General features: G+C 38.2%; 1 protein-coding gene across 1 annotated transcript; it reads right to left on the minus strand.

Annotated features, from left to right (window-relative positions):
- Positions 1-1,123: 1,123 nt before the first annotated feature.
- Positions 1,124-17,479, minus strand: LOC307167635 (uncharacterized protein). Its single transcript, XM_079886894.1, has 4 exons — positions 17,411-17,479; positions 12,230-12,453; positions 3,544-5,023; positions 1,124-1,503 (listed from the first exon to the last, which is right to left on the minus strand). The coding sequence occupies exons 2-4, from the start codon at positions 12,387-12,389 to the stop codon at positions 1,440-1,442; spliced, it is 1,704 nt and encodes a 567-aa protein (XP_079743020.1). The 5' UTR covers positions 12,390-12,453; positions 17,411-17,479; the 3' UTR covers positions 1,124-1,439.
- Between the last annotated feature and the right edge of the window lie 228 nt (positions 17,480-17,707).

A 17,707-nucleotide genomic window follows, 5' to 3' on the forward strand; every position in this document is an offset into this window, starting at 1 on the left:
CAGTCGTTCTCATTATAGCTCATTAAGTTTAATGCGAACACGCCCACGGAGAGCGCGCACTATTCAAACGCAAATGATCTGAGGCAATACATGCAACGCCCACATCAGCTGGATAAAACACACCAAGTTTAATAAGAATCATGTACTTTACGTGGTCTTGCTACACTGTGAGGAATAATAGACACTCAAAGATGACAGGGCTTTCCTGAAGTAATCCCAATTACGTTGTCACATTCCTTCAGGGAACGAGGGTTACATAAGTAACCGAGACGTTTTTAACCCGGTTTTGTTTTTAGGCAGTCAAAAATATATAAATTATATAAAGATGTATAAAGTCCAGTACATATGGTATTGCCGCTCGTCACAACGGCTGTCTTCAGTTGCTAGGCGACAAAACCAAACCGTCCCATTGAACAGCTCCCGGGATTTGTTAATGTGACAATACATTTTGTTACTTTCATTTTCCAAATAACCAGTGGTGGAATGTAACCACATACATTTACTCTGGATTAAAGTATAATTTTGAAGTAGGCTACTTTAGATTGTTATTCAACTCATCTCAGACACAGCAAATGTTGTACTTTTTATGAAGAACTGACTTTTACACATGGATATTAGATTATGATTTTAGATATTGTTTAAAAAAATATGAACAGTATATAATAGAAACACAAAAAATATGTCTTATAGATCAGGGATGGGTCCTGGAGGGCTGCTGTCCTGCAGAGTTTAGCTCATAGGACAGTTTTGCTATATGTTCAAATATTTTATGGTTTGATTTTTGAGTATGCAAGTTAATTTCTTTTATTCCTCCTCTTTCTGAGAACATCTCAGTGACTGGCAGCCGTCGACTGAGTCAGCCCTGCAAACCTGTTGGTGGACAGTGTAAATAAGCACTGATCCCAGATGATGTCCCACCGGCTGAGGCTTTACCAGTGTCTCTATTGTGCAACTCATCCCGGATCTCCTGCTCAGCTCAATAACAGTCTACAGAAAAATGTTTTATTTCAATCTGTTTTATGTATACTGTTAATTATTTATTTAATTGTATACTCTTATTTGGTTTTTCGTATTTTAAACATAACTTATCTTGTAAATAGTTGTAAAAAGTACAGTAAGTAAAAATGTTTAGAACAATTTATTTTGTATCAGATGTACAAATTCATTGACATGAAAATGACAGAATCATTTATTAAATTTAAGTCATAACTTGCAATACAAAAATAAACAATTCACAGAAATTATTTTGTTTCATTTATAAACTATAACTCGCATAAAAATAGTGTATACGATTGTTAAATTTACTTAATTTTAATTCACATAAGCAAAAGTTTATTTAATCTGAAAAGAAGAGAGAACAATCCGTTCATTCTCTCCCTGTTCTCCTGTGATCTCCTCTGTCTCTCTCTGAAACTTCAAGTCCTCCCGATCTAGCTCCATCAGCTCCTCCTCTCGGTCTCGTTCCTTTCGCCCGCTGCTGTTCCTCGTTCTGTCCTTCGTGGCCTGGGGAAAGAAGGACGGTAGAAGGGTTGCCAGGTCTGTACAACAAAAGTCACTCAAAAAACCCATCGGCTCTTTTACATCGGGCGGCTGAATTCTCCACTGGATTTGTGCGTCTGAGGGATGTTTTAGGGGTGTTGGAGTGCCGAAATCATACTTACAGGGGTGGAAATCAACCCGCAATTTTTTTTTTTTACTGTGGCAACAACAACTTAAAAGTAGCCCAATTCCTTCGTCGCACCGCTGTGAAGCAATCGGCCTTCAAATGCAGCCTTTGGAGGATGCAGCCTCTGAATTGGGACACAGCTAGGGGTGGGAGATATTGACAAAAATGAATATCTCGATATTTTTTTCCAATATCTCGATATCGATATTCAGACAATATTTTTGCCATCCTTCAAAGAAATGTGTGCAAACTGGCAAAGAAGGTCCAGCTGGTCTTTTGACTTGCTGCATTTGACCTTATTTTTGTAGACTATAGAAAAAACAACAACAAAGGAGCTAACTAAACAGAATCTGAGGTAGCCCCTATCTTTTTCCACTTACAAAAAAAAAAAAAAAAAAAACGGAACTAGGCACCTCTTGCAACTGAATTTATCATCAACAATATTGTTGTTTGATTTAATAATCACTAAGTAAAAAAATATATATTTTCAAAACACTATAAATCCATTTTTTCCCTAAAACGCTATAAATCCATATTTTTTTTCCAAATATTTATGGTTGGTCTTTTTAAAAAAGTCGTTTGTCTTTTATTTTTCGTGTTTGCATTTATGAGGAAAAAACAATATTACGTGACAGTTCCCCATTATGGACACGAGTGCTCTGAAAGCGGCACTAAAAGACTTTCAAACATTCACAGAGACCTCAAAACAGAAAGCACAAATCCTTTCTTTAAAACGAATTTCGTTTTGTATTAATTGTATCTTAATTTTAATTCATTTTTCATTAACCAATTTCCTGGTTATAATACATGACCCGTGCAACGGGTCTAATACATAGGTAAAAAGTAAATATAGGCTAGCAATCACAACATAAGGTGCTTGAACTGGAGATATCATCATGAACCGAACCGTAGCCTACTCGCCTCACACAGGCCTAAAAAAAATTGAAATATATTTACAGAAAGCTGGTTCTAAACAAAACCATCCAAAATAAAACTATGTAGCCTAATAAATGTGCATTTCTCCGGTGCGTTCACTAGCCTACTGCGAAGATCGCGATAGCCTATCGTCAACTTCATCTTTGCAGCCGACACAGAAATTAATAAACAATTAAAATGTCTTTTTGCAATATTTTACATATTCATAATCATTACTTTTGCTGAGGCAGCTTTTTAGGTTTATGGCGTTTTGGAAAAGAGCTCTTCACGTACAAACACTGTTTCACCAAGGCACAGCGGCCCTTCAGCACATAAGAACAAAAGAGAAAAAGCACGGACTTACTAATTACAAAACTTTGATGTGGTTGAACAGGTGAAACAGTCACAAATTCCTCTGCAACTCAAACCTTCTCAGTACGAGTTATGAAGGAAGAGAACAGCATTACAGTTTTCAGCGCGTCCTCCTCTGATTGCTGTGTTATGACTGAAAAAGTGCGTGCAGGAGCATATGCGCAAAATGTAGGTTTGTAAAATGTCCTTTTGTAAAATGACATACGATAAAATAAAAATAATTCATATATCATTTTAAAAACTGTTTTGAGCATGTGCTTCTGTGCGCACCATTTCGAATTTACGTATGAATGTGCGTTTTTGACGACACGGGACCATGGGCTCGGAGGTTTCTTCCGGGAATAGTACCTGCCCTACTACAGTATTAAAGATCGCTACATATAATTGTTTAGAAGGTTATCAGTGTGCGTTAGTTGTTTTCTCTTTAACTTCTTTCAGCTCTTTTCATGTTTGGGGGGGTCGGATTGTACAAACTATGAAATATTCGATATCCCAATTTTGCATATCGTCCAGACAACAATTTGGATATTATCGTCTAAACGATATATCTCCCACCTCTAGACACAGCACATAATGATGTGATTTCTTACTGTGATTTCAGACTGTGGTGATGTGGTTTCTCCACTGTATGGATCTTCATGTGTATCTTCAGCTGACTTTTAATAGAGAAACTCTTTTCACACCGATCACACGTGTGCGGCTTATCTCCAGTGTGTATCCTCTCATGTGTTTTCAGATTTGATGACTGACTGAATCTCTTGTCACAGTGTGAACACTTATAAGGTTTTTCTCCAGTGTGAATTCTCTGGTGCAGTTTTAAACAGTTCGCTGTAATAAAAGTCTTCTCACACTCAAAGCACATGTACTCTCTCACACCAGTATGAGTTTTCTCATGTCTATGTAAATGTTGCCACAGTGAAAAACTCTTTCCACACTCAGAACATGAATGTGGCTTCTCCTTCGTATGGACTGTCAGGTGTCTCTTCAGGCTTGATGACCCAATAAATGTTTTTCCACACTGATCACATGTGAACGGCTTCTCTCCGGTGTGGATCCTCATGTGGTCCTTAAGATTTGATTTTAGTTTGAAGCTTTTCCCGCACTGATCACACGAGAACAGCTTCTCTCCAGTGTGAACTCTCATGTGAATCTCAAGACTTTGTTTGGTTGAAGAACTCTTTCCACACTGTTGGCACGCATAGGGCTTCTCTCCAGTGTGAACTCTCATGTGAATCTCAAGACTTTGTTTGGTTGAAGAACTCTTTCCACACTGTTGGCACGCATAGGGCTTCTCTCCAGTGTGAACTCTCATGTGAATCTCAAGACTTTGTTTGGTTGAGAAACTCTTTCCACACTGTTGGCACGCATAGGGCTTCTCTCCAGTGTGAACTCTCATGTGAATCTCAAGACTTTGTTTGGTTGAAGAACTCTTTCCACACTGTTGGCACGCATAGGGCTTCTCTCCAGTGTGAACTCTCATGTGAATCTCAAGACTTTGTTTGGTTGAAGAACTCTTTCCACACTGTTGGCACGCATACGGCTTCTCTCCAGTGTGGATCTTCATGTGTTCCTTAAGATGTGATTTTTGTGTGAAGCTTTTCCCACACTGATCACATGTGAACGGCTTCTCTCCAGTGTGCATCCTCATGTGAAGCTCAAGACCATCTTTGCGTGTGAAACTCTTTCCACACTGAGTGCAGGTGAAAGATTTCTTGGCTCTTCTTTTCTTTAAAAATGTATTTTTAGTCTTTGAGCGACTCAAAGGTTTTTCTCCAAGTTTGACATGATGTTCTTCGTTCACTTCACTCAGTTCTTCACTCTCCTCCTTCAATTTACTCAGTTCTTCACTCTCCTCCTTCACTTCAATCAGTTCTTCACTCTCCTCCTTCACTTCACTCAGTTCTTCACTCTCCTCCTTCACTTCACTCAGTTCTTCACTCTCCTCCTTCACTTCACTCAGTTCTTCACTCAGTTCTTCACTCTCCTCCTTCACTTCACTCAGTTCTTCACTCAGTTCTTCACTCAGTTCTTCACTCAGTTCTTCACTCTCCTCCTTCACTTCCATCAGGTCTGAAATGAAATGTGAAGAAAGGAAAATATTTTTATTTTAAAATGTATTTTTAGTACATAATAATTCAAAGAGAGAAATATAAAGTGAAAGGACATAAAGGTGAGATCTGGTGTAATAGCAGAAAGCAACTGCTATAAAATATTTCAACTTCAACTTCACTTTTATGCATTTTTATAAATCAATTATACGTCCCTGAAACTTTTCATGATAAATGAGGTACATTGATATTCCAATTAAATATATATATATATAATAATAATTTTAAAAAAATTATTAAGGGCCGGTCACACTAGACTCATCTTTCTGATTTGATTCCGATGATTTATCATTTGGATAAATATTGGGTACAGAATGTTAATTTTCCTCAAGAAACTCACCTAATACTGTACACAGAGAGCCCTGTCAGCTGGTATTATTATTAAATGTTAAAAATAACACCTTAAATTAAATATAATGTATATAATATAATAACGGGCGACACACTCAATTTGGATGTTATACTCCTAACAAAGGACCTCTAGGTAGAGATTTCCTTACGAGGTAGAAACACGTTGACTATGTTTAGAATAGACGTACATTCCCATGTCTCATCCCATGCCTCTCCTAGCACACATACAGACACACCCTGACTTCACAAAATACATTACACAAATAAAAATACTGAAAATAACACAAAAAAAACACAATTTTAATCTTCAACAAAGTTTTGCCTAGAGCGGCAGTCGAACTTGTGTCGGCCCTGGCTATACCTTGAATTTATGAAAACATAATATAACAACCATTGCAGTGTCAATACTGGCGTGCACAGACTTCTCCACACAGGTTCACAACGTTTTTTAAACAGAAACGGTGATGCGTTGAACACACTGTTCTGATGACGCAAGAGTTGCAACTATGGCAGCTGAGAAGGCCATTCTTTGTGTTCTTTGTGAAGAATTTTCAGAGCCTGATGAAGTCGGTATAAATATGTGTTTAATACTACAAAATATGCCCGATGTTACAGTTACTGCACTTGCCGCCCAGAACAAAAGAGAACATCCCAATCGAGTGAAGGGATTGCTGAAACTGAAATGGAAGCACACATCTTACCTAATTCAGACTAAAACACATCTATTTAGCCTCACATACTGACTTTATTTGTAGTTCATACTGTTTTAATACCCTGTATTTTCTTTCTCATTTTTAGGAAAAGCACGTAATTACCATTGTTTATTTCTATACCAAATGTCATACACTTGCAATGAAGCTAAAAATATAAACAACTACATCATTATGCTGATATCCTATATTTTTACAATAAAACTTACGACAAACATGTCTTCTAATATCCTCAGTTGTTGCGTATACCGAGCTGCAACGAACATTATTTTCCTTGAAGCCATTGTGCGAGTTCACTTTAATACTGCGTGCTTTATATACATGTTGCTGCTGATTGGACTGCAGTTCTGATACACCCACCAAACAAGAGAAAACGCATCTCAAACCCTTTTGCACACCGGTGCACGCCGTTTCCAGGAAACATGACGTTCAACCCGGAAACCGTAGCAAAACGTTGCGCACCGTTTTGAACTTGAACATGCCCCAGAACTCCAAACTGAATGTCAGAATGGGAAAGAAAGGTGATTTTGAGCGTGGCATGGTTGTTGGTGTTAGACGGGCCGGTCTGAGTATTTCACAATCTGCTCAGTTACTGGGATTTTCATGCACAACCATTTCTAGGGTTTACAAAGAATGGTGTGAAAAGGTAAAAACATCCAGTATGCAGCAGTCCTGTGGGCGAAAATGCCTTGTTGATGCTAGTGGTCAGAGGAGAATGGGCCGACTGATTCAAGCTGATAGAAGAGCAACTTTGACTGAAATAACCACTCGTTACAACCGAGGTATGCAGCAAAGCATTTGTGAAGCCACAACACGCACAACCTTGAGGCGGATGGGCTACAACAGCAGAAGACCCCACCGGGTACCACTCATCTCCACTACAAATAGGAAAAAGAGGCTACAATTTGCACGAGCTCACCAAAATTGGACAGTTGAAGACTGGAAAAATGTTGCCTGGTCTGATGAGTCACGATTCCTGTTGAGACATTCAGATGGTAGAGTCAGAATTTGGCGTAAACAGAATGAGAACATGGATCCATCATGCCTTGTTACCACTGTGCAGGCTGGTGGTGGTGGTGTAATGGTGTGGGGGATGTTTTCTTGGCACACTTTAGGCCCCTTAGTGCCAATTGGGCATCATTTAAATGCCACGGCCTACCTGAGCATTGTTTCTGACCATGTCCATCCCTTTATGACCACCATGTACCCATCCTCTGATGGCTACTTCCAGCAGGATAATGCACCATGTCACAAAGCTTGAATCATTTCAAATTGGTTTCTTGAACATGACAATGAGTTCACTAGGGCTGTCAACGAATATTCTAAATTCGAATATATTCGAATAGTTTTAAAAAACAGGAATTCGAACGTGAGAATTAAAATTCAAATGTGAATTTCGAATATGGAAAAACACGCCCGCGGAAGCAGAGGCTCGGCTGTCTGCTTTGCGAGTGGGCGTGCGCGCTGCCTGAGGGACAGGTCACACGAGTCGCACTGTCTAGCACAGCGTCACTGCTGAAAGTTGACAGTGCACTAAAAAGACAATGGAATAAATTGCAGTCAGTTTTTCTTTTCTTTTTTAATACAAGCACCAAGAATGTAACTGTAAAAGCACTTTATTTTTTATGAACCTCAGGGTAAAATTTACTTGTTGTCACATTTCTTGGAATTGTGTGCCTCATTTTATTTAACGTTAAAGGTACAATATGTAAGAATTTTGCATTAAAATATCCCATAATCTCAAGGCCAGTGTTATATATTTTGTTAAGTTGATTACTTACAATATCCCAAATGTTTCCAACTATTTTTAAATCGTGAAAAAATTGCGATTTTAACCAAGGAAACGGGGCGTTAGAGCAGGGGGGAGCTGGGAGTCGCCAGTCAATTGCGTCATATCCGCTTTACCCTCGGTTTCCGCTCGTACTGCGTGAAGTCCTGGACAAATGCGGAAGTTGTAGTTGTAGCGTCTATCAAGCAACAAACGTTAGCTTGTTTCTTGCAGTCGTTATGGAACACAATTATTCTTTACCGATTGCAGCTGGATCTGTCGACAAAGCATGCTTAATTTTATATTTTCCAAATGTAGCATTCGGTAATAGTTATGTTTATGTAAGGGAAATATTATTGCTTTAGGTTTGTGTTTAGTTTATTGACATTGTTTATCATGTCTGGTGTTTATGGCCATGTAAATAAATATAGCATGTGTTATACATAAAGATTAATCAGTATTTTGGCAAATGATGTGGGTATGTTCGAATGTACTTTTACAACAATTGTTTAGAACACGTAAAACTGCGCCGCATTATCACAACAATGAATTCGACATACAGTAACATCTATGATAACCAATTTAGTATTAAACCTTACTTTTCTTGCGGTTAATTCATTTTAATGAAATAAAAGTATGATGAGGTTCAAGAGTCAGGAAGGAAGAAGACAGGGTCGGCGTGACTGGGACTCGTACTTTATTAAAATAAAGCAAAACAAACAAAAGTCGTGCACAACGCGCATTCACCGTGGCAACAGCGACGGCACAAAACAGTTAAAAAACGAGAGCTCGGATCCACCGGTTTTCTTTCTCTGCGTCCAATTTTCTCTTCAGTCTCTCTCTCGTTCCAGCGCCCGGCTTATAAGCGGTCTCTCCACGCGGATCACAGCAATAAGACACAGGTGTTCGTCATTTGCACTTGACCTACTTGCGTCCCGCTCGTCTCTTCTCTCTCTCATTACAGACCGCGCTGAACCACGCCCTCCTCGCCACAAAAAGCATGTCATTATAAAAATAGAACTTAGCCTCATCCATGAGCATGATTTTTCGATTCCCGTCTGACTGATTTACATCCACGGTGGAGTTGAAAACGACAGTTCCCATCATTCCAAGCTCCTTCACATCGTCATCAAGCTACGCCGTTGTTGTTGTTTGGAATGTAGCGCCCTCTAGCGGCCAAAAATTATTGCATATTGTACCTTTAAACAGAAAAGTTCCATGTTTACCACAGCACAGCTCGCTCGGAGCGTTCAATGTCGGTTCTATACTGTAAAACTTCAATTAATGTTAATAAATTTGTTTCAATCACTGAATAAAGCTATATTTGGGACAAGAGTCGCGACCTTAAATTGCTTGCACAAAACTCTTGATCAGCACTCAACATGTGCTTGTTGTTGTTAAACCGTTATGCCAGAGAGAGCGTGAGCGCAAGGGCGAGAGAGAGAGAAAGAGAGAGAGAGAGAGAGAGAGAGAGAGAGAGAGAGAGAGAGCGAGCCTACGAGTGAACGAGAGTGAGGTCTGCGGTCTTGGCCATTAGTTTATTTACTTGGTTTTGTGTTGGTAATACATATGTCAAATATGTTTAAACTTAAATTTACTACAAGTAGTTATGTCTCTTTGTATTAATTTGTCCTGTTATTGACGTAATGCGCGTCATTGACAAAATGCGCAACCAGATGTTCAAATAGTTCGAATATTCGTGTGTTTTTTAGAGGGAATATTCGAACGTCATTTTTGAGCAATTTTGACAGCCCTAGAGTTCACTGTACTAAAATGTCCCCCACAGTCACCAGATCTCAACCCAATAGAGCATCTTTGGGATGTGGTGGAACGGGAGCTTCGTGCCCTGGATGTGCATCCTACAAATCTCCATCAACTGCAAGATGCTATCCTATCAATATGGGCCAACATTTCTAAAGAATGCTTTCAGCACCTTGTTGAATCAATGCCACGCAGAATTAAGGCAGTTCTGAAGGCGAAAGGGGGTCAAACACAGTATTAGTATGGTGTTCCTAATAATCCTTTAGGTGAGTGTATACAGTACATCTAAAACAATCCATATCGAATCGCAAGCCTGAGAATAGAAATCTAATCGGAAATTGAGAACTGTTTGTTCAAAATGTTTGGTAACATGGTTGCAAAAAAATGTGAGCCAGTTAACCCTCTGGGGTCTGAGCTGTTTTCTGGGCCCTGGAGGTGTTCTGACATGCTCTGACATTATTTCTGTTACTTGTAACATTTTCATGGCTAAAGTCTAATTACACTGTATTCAGCACAAACTTTGCTACAATAATATATCAGCAGCATGTATGTAAAAGTTTGTAGTTTTGAGATAATGACATTTATGCGTGGTTTGTGAAAATACAAAAATAAATTCTCACTGAAATAACTTTTGAAAATTGTATGACGTAGCCTAGAATATTTGCTCTAAAACTATGTGAGAATCACCCTGACTGCTCATTCAGAGAAGACAATATATTGATTTAAAAATTTTACGACGTGTTTTGTGTGATAAAGCAATATGCGAAGGGGCGGATCATCTCATTAATATGAAAGCTTTCCACACCTGAGAAAGACAAAGAACCTCCCTAATGCCCCTATTAGGAGCTTATCAGGGCCCATCATTCTGACCACCCTTGCACAAAGAATGAGGAGATTTAAAAAAGAATGGCTTTTAAAATTGTTTGGATTTATTTACAACACAACATAATCCAAAGATACACAACAAAAAAGTACCATGTTCATGTACAGAGACATGTACTGTGAATGTTGAAGTCAGCAGAACTCAGTGGCATCTGGGCCCACAAAAAAAGTGAACATACTGATATCAAGAGAAAGGCCTGCACGATTTTGGGAATACATTTTAGATTTTTCTTGTTAAAATTGCTTTTTAAAATTCACAGAATACACACACACACTCACACAAATGTTTCCAACAATATATTATATAATGAACACCAGGTTTGTTGTGCCTTGTAGGTATAGGCTATGCGCAGTGCTGCATAAAATAATAACAATATAGCAGCCTATATATATTTTCAAAAGGATTTCAGTAATAACTAAGCTAGAGAAAAATATATTGATTATCATGTTACTTCAAATGTTTCCATTCGTTATGATGATATGAAATGAGATAATAGTAAAAACATGAAGCCGTTTGGAGCGTTTTGCTTTTTCCAAAATATGATACATTCAAACGCGATCGCGATCAAAAATATGATACATTAAAACGCGATAAAAAATATGATACATTCAAACGCGATCGCACTCAAACATAAAACATTATGGTTAGGCCTACCATATACATATCTACGTTTGAGCAGATATCCACAAACACAGTAACAGTAAACACAGGTCTAAATATTATAATATTCACCATATATCAACAGTTCAGCTGCAATGTGAAATTTATGCAACAATAGCAAACTAATATGTAAGAATTTCTTACCTTATCTTTCTTGTCTTCAAATATCGTTCTTCTTCTTCTGATGTAAATCCAATCTAAGCTCAGGCACGTCTTTCAAACTCGACGAAAAGTGAAGTGAAGTGTTTTGTTGTTGAGGTAATGAGGGCGATCGCGTTCCATGTGGAGATTTGCATGTCTTTTGCGCGAGTGGGCGTGGTAAATTAAAAAATAATTAGGAAGCGTTTGAGAAGCTGGACATCTTGTTGGTTTTATACAAATTACTTAAACAGAGAATATTTGTTTTCGTTTTGAATCCGATCATTTAAAAGTACACACTTAAATGTTTATAAAGGTGTATGGCTCATAAATGTGTGACAAGTATTCGCTGAGTTTTGTTTCAGTTTATAGACGTGCTCAAGAAAAAAAAGTTCACCGCGACGGAGAGGCAGCCTGTTTATTTTCTTTATTTTACAAAAGCACAATGTTTTGATTTGATTGGAAGTGGACACATATAAAAGTAGAAATACCACAGATTCTTTTTTTATATTTCTTTTTTCTGTATGACCATAAATGACGGAGAAATTTAAGTTTATAGTGCTACAATGTGGAGAAAATGCAGCAAAACGCGCCGACGCGTTTGTCGACCTCAGAGGGTTATAATTGTAAAATAAAACAGCTAAAATATTACAAACAAAATAAACAAACAAGTTTGTACCATTTCCCATAGTGATAATAATATTTAGTTTGACCTGATGTTGACAATCAATATGAATAGCTTTCAAACTTCGCTTTACTGACCATTTTTTAAAAAAAACAAAAATGAAACCATTTCATTTCATAGTTGAACTGTTTATCTAAAAGTGATGAAGTGCTTGAATGTTTCTAACATGAATGTTCTTCAGCATCATGAATGAATGAAGAATAAACACCAACCTCTTTGTTCTTCAGGATCTTCAGTGTGTTTCATTCTGCAGGGTTCTGGATCACTCATGTTCTCACTGTCCTCTTTAATAATCTCAGTCTTACAGATTTCAGATCTTCCTGATGCAATGCTGCTCATCTTCACTTGTAGCTGATGGGAATATTCTAGCATTTATTGGAGAATTACAGTGGGAGGAGCTTCACTGATGATGAATTCCACTGTGGGAGGGGCTTATCTGACAAAATCAAAAATATATTAGTTACTGAGTTTGTTTTTGTACTAAATATCACATCTAAGCATTTATGTCTGTTTGTCTGTCTATTGTAAAGTAACTGATGCTAATTCACAACTTATTTTTTTACTAACCTGAACATTATTCTGCTTCTTTGTTAAAAAAAAAAAAAACTCCGATGCATCGCGATTTGCTTGCAGTGCACAGTCTCGCCCGCCGGTGTTTTCCTTACAAATGCTCTACGAAGACATCATTTATGTCTTTTGGAATAAAGTGGGATTATATATTAAAAATCGCTGACAGAAGGATGCTTTCAGTTTTAAATGCTGACGTGGGCTTGGTGAAGAGCGCTCGCGGCTGAGGCTGTGAGAGACTCTGTAGTGGTGAAATGTTTTTGCATCTCAAAATTATTTCTGACGCGAAATTAGTGTAAAGACAGTCAGTTATGTCTTAATGGATTAAACCGACAAACCACATCTTATACTTCATTAGTGCATTAGTGAATATCTCCTGCTGTCCATGATGTCATAGTAATAATCAAACAACAGTAAAGCTGAGAAAAAGAAAAAACACTCACAGATCTTGACTGGAAAACGTTCAGATAATCTTAAATACTAAAAGCATGTAATATTTGTTCCTCTTTATTATTTACTACTTGCTTTAATGCTTTCAAGCTAAATGTATTAATTTCAATTAAATGTTTCAATTGTAATTATTTTAAAAAGTACTACAAATTATTACAAATGTGATTATATAAAAAAAAAAAAAAAGATTTAAGTTGGTAAACTAATTAATTAAGAAGAAAAAAGTAATCGGATCGTGACTCTCAGAATCGGATCGGATTCGTGAGGTGTCTAAAGATTCCCACCGCTAAGTAAAATATAGGCAGATATCTAGAAACAGAAAAGAACACAAATGATGTATTGTACATTCAAAAATAAATATTATTAATGGTCAGAAAAATGTACATATTTGTAACCAACAGATACCCTTAGTCTTAGACCAGTGAAATGATCTTAAAGGATTAGTTCACCCAAAAATGAAAATTATGTCATTAATGACTCACCCTCATGTCGTTCCAAGCCCGTAAGACCTCCGTTCATCTTCGGAACACAGTTTAAGATATTTTATATTTTGTTCGAGAGCTTTCTGTTCCTCCATTGAAAGTCAATGGACGGCATACTGTTCACGTCCAGAAAGGCAATACAGACATCATCAAAGTAGTCCATGTGACATCAGTGGCTCAAACTTAAATTTATCAAGCGACAAGAATACTTTTTGTGCGCAAAAAGTAAACAAAAATTACGACTTTATGCCACTATTCATTTCCTTCTCTCTGTGCCTCAAGTGAGTTTGCGTAGTGTTTCAGCGTAGCGCGTCTGTGTTGTACGTCACACGTAGGCTCACTATTGGCCGACGCTGGTCATGTGTGATGCGTGTGACGTACAACACAGACATAAGTTTACACTAAACCATGTAAAATTATCCATGTTATCCCCATGAATGAAAGATAGAATTTTTTTTTTTTTTTATAAGGTGAATTTTACATGAAATGCTCTGCAATAATTAATCAATGAAAATTAAAAACAGCTTTATTTCAAAAACATTGTTTAACAAATTAATAAAAGAATTAATAAAAGAGGCAAAGTGTGTATCGCAGGTGGCTTGGAAGATGTGAGTAATCGTTAATCCATTTTTCAACACGAACTGGAGGTAAGCAACAGTAATTTGTAGTTAGATTGAACTACAGAACTAAGATCTTCCATTTTTTTCTGCAGATGAAACTTCTGTTTTCGCGCAGGCGCAGTGAGCGAAAAACACTGAGTTTAGGGCAGCGGTTCTCAAACTGGGGGCCGCGGCCCCCTGGGGGGCCACTAGATGGCGCTAGGGGGGCCGCAAAGAAATTCTAGAATATGAAATTTTTTAAAAAAATTATTTTACCTGTACGCAAGTTAGGATTGTCCTATGTGAACTATGATGTATTTAAAAAAATATATATATTTTAAAAATATATCAATTATACACAGCACATTACGCTGAAACGTCACCAAACCGTTGAGGTACTAGTGAACACAACGACATGAACACGCCGATAAATGCCAAGACTATTTAAAATGGACAAGTTTTTAGATAGAGGATGCAGTGTCTCAGCTGAAAAGGTCACAACAGAAGAGCCCAGCGTGAAAAAAACGAAACTGCGTAAATTTGACGACTCGTACATAAAATATGGCTTTATGGAACATAGTGACGGCAGACCACAGTGCACACTGTGCTTGAAGATTTTATCCGTTGAAGCACTGAAACCATATAAACTCAACCGACATCTCACAACAATTCATCCGGAGCATGCAAATAAAAGTAAGGATTTTTTTCAGAGAAAGAAAGAAGAATACGTCAAGCAAAAGGTACGACTGACTAACATCACGACAATACCTGAGAAAGCACAGCAAGCATCGTATCTTGCAGCCCTGCGAATAGCCAAATGTAAAAAGCCTCACACAATCGGAGAGGAATTAATACTTCCAGCAGCAGTGGATATGTGCCGAGTGATATTCGGGGAGGAGGCCGCGAATAAGATTAAATCCATACCGCTGTCCAACGATACAGTAAGTAGGCGGATCAAAGACATCTCTTCTGATGTAAAATCTCAACTGACCGAAAGATTACGATCGTGTGAGCAGTTCGCGCTTCAGCTTGATGAAAGCACTGACGTTAGTAGTGCTGCGCAGGTATTAGTGTACGTTCGATATGTATGGGACAGTAAAATTATGGAAGATTTTTTATTTTCAAAAGAACTCGAGGGGAGAGCCACAGGTGAGGAAATTTTCAAAATGTTGGACACTTTTATGGTAGAAGAAAATCTGAGCTGGGAAAAATGCGTGTCTGTTTGCACTGATGGTGCGGCAGCAATGACTGGGCACAAGAGTGGAGTTGTCACCCGAATTCAAGCCATAAATCCAAAGATCGCAGCCACTCACTGTATGCTTCATCGTCAAGCACTTGCATCGAAGTTAATGGCACCCGAGCTGCATGATGTGTTGGAAGTAGTAGTAGCGGCTGTCAACTTCGTGAAGTCAAGACCGCTGAAGTCACGTCTCTTCGCAAAACTATGTACAGAGATGGGAGCAGCTCATGATCGGCTACTGTTCCATTCAGAGGTGCGGTGGCTCTCACGTGGAAGGGTTTTAGAGCGAGTGTTTGAACTCAGACGTGAGCTTCAGGATTTTTTGAAAGAACATAAACCCGATCTAGAACTGTTTTTTTCTGACCAACAGTGGATGGCAAAACTAGCATACCTTGCAGACATTTTCAGTAGTCTCAATGGACTGAATCTGTCCATTCAGGGATGTTATTCCACAATACTGGAGGCAAGTGACAAAATAAATGCATTCAGGAGAAAAATTGACCTGTGGGTGCGGAAACTACAAAGAGGCATCACCGACATGTTTCCAAATCTATCTGAATTTTTGGATACAAACTGCATGGCAGTGGACTTCATGCTCAACACCATTACCAGTCACCTCACCTCACTGAATGAACATTTCAGTCGCTACTTCACAGACATTGACATGGAGAAATATGACTGGGTTCGAGATCCCTTTTCTTGTGATGTGATGGCCAGTGGCCTCAGTGGAAAGGCTGAAGATGAACTTTTGGAACTGTCCAGTGATCGTACTCTCAGAATGAGATTTAATCAGCAGGGCCCAGCAGAATTTTGGCCCACAGTTGAAAAGGAGTACAAGGAGGTTGCTCTTCAGGCCATGAGAATATTGCTGCCTTTCCCAACAACATACCTTTGTGAGACATCTTTCTCAGCCATGATGGCAATAAAGACAAAATACAGGGCACGGCTTACTGTGGAAGATGACTTGAGAGTTTGCCTGTCCCCAATAACACCCAGAATTGATAAGCTCTGCAAAGAAAGACAGTCTCACCCTTCCCACTGAGTTACTAGCTGTTACTAAATTGATGAGTCTGCATTGCATGATTTCTTTTATATTGTAAAACTTGTATAATTTAGTATGTCTTCTATATTGAAAAACTATTTCTTTAAGTAGAGCAGAATTTTTTTATGTTTCTGAAATATTAGAAATATTAATATTATCTGAAAATATTGCTGAAAAAACAGATTGCTGTTCAAATTGCAAACCAAACTTGAGCCACTGTCATTTACTAAAATGTAAGAAGTTTAATGCACTTTTTTACAATCATATGTCAATTAATTTTTCAGTATCTTCTACTATGGACATCATAAATTACTGTTCAGTATTCAAAACTTTTGTTGCACTTTTCAGACAACATTATTGTTAACTGTCAAAACTATTTTTTATAACAATTTGTTATATTTTATGAAATGTAGAATTTAACAATTTTTGTATATTCAACATCAGAGACATAAGGCTACAAACAGAATTGTTGTTCCAGCATTGTACAAATTCATTTGTTTTTGGTACAATCTAAAATTTGTAAGTAAAATTGTCAGTTTGAGGATGTTTTCGTCATGAGTTTTCTTTTGGGGGGCCACAAAAGGTTTCACCCTACTCAAGGGGGCCTTCTCCTGAAAAAGTTTGAGAACCACTGGTTTAGGGGGATCAGTTCGTAGCTCTGCTTCAACTGTGCGATATAAGTTAGTCACGAGGAGCGACCAAAATTTCTGACATAAGAAATTCATCCGACCATCCGATTGCCGGTCGGGAGAGGTTAATCGCCTCTCGTTCCCCCTGTACACTGCACGACAAACGACGCACGACAAAGCTGAAAATCGGCCCGACCCGAAAAACAGTCGCACGAGTCAGAATTCAAAATCGGACGAGAATTCTCGCCTTTACACACATCTGTGCCATTTGCTTCACAGGACAGACACACTTAATGGAGTCAGCTTATATTGGAGTCAGAGATAATTAAATACTTAATCATTAAAAAAAAAAAAAGCACACACATTATTTTTCACATAATTTACCTTTATTCTGCACCGCTGTGTCCCTCGTAAACCAATCTGACGATTTCCTGGTTATAAGAAGCCTTTCCCTCAGAAATACACGACGGGCTCTGATTGGTCAGCTTGGCCCAGTCTGTGTTGTGATTCGCTAACCGCCTAGTTCACGCTGCCCGGAAACGTCACGTCCGTTACCATAACAACAGTTGCATGTGCTCCGGTGTTTTAAACACAGGCGTCAATATTGCCTTATCCATTTCAGTCTGAATCAGATTTAGAGAATATTAGTGGAGAGGAATCGAGCAGAACTTGTGCACGAAC

Source organism: Squalius cephalus (genome assembly GCF_949319135.1).
Source record: "Squalius cephalus genome assembly, chromosome: 1".
In the NCBI taxonomy this organism is placed as follows: domain Eukaryota; kingdom Metazoa; phylum Chordata; class Actinopteri; order Cypriniformes; family Leuciscidae; genus Squalius; species Squalius cephalus.

Bases quoted from the DNA above. Each gene is read 5' to 3' on its own strand.
- LOC307167635 (XM_079886894.1), bottom strand. From the start codon at position 12,389: ATGCTAGAATATTCCCATCAGCTACAAGTGAAGATGAGCAGCATTGCA. The intron at 5,024-12,229 runs GTTGGTGTTTAT...ATTTCATTTCAG, and splicing joins AGATCCTGAAGAACAAAGAG to ACCTGATGGAAGTGAAGGAG. The intron at 1,504-3,543 runs GTAAGAAATCAC...TTCTTTCCCCAG, and splicing joins CACCACAGTCTGAAATCACA to GCCACGAAGGACAGAACGAG.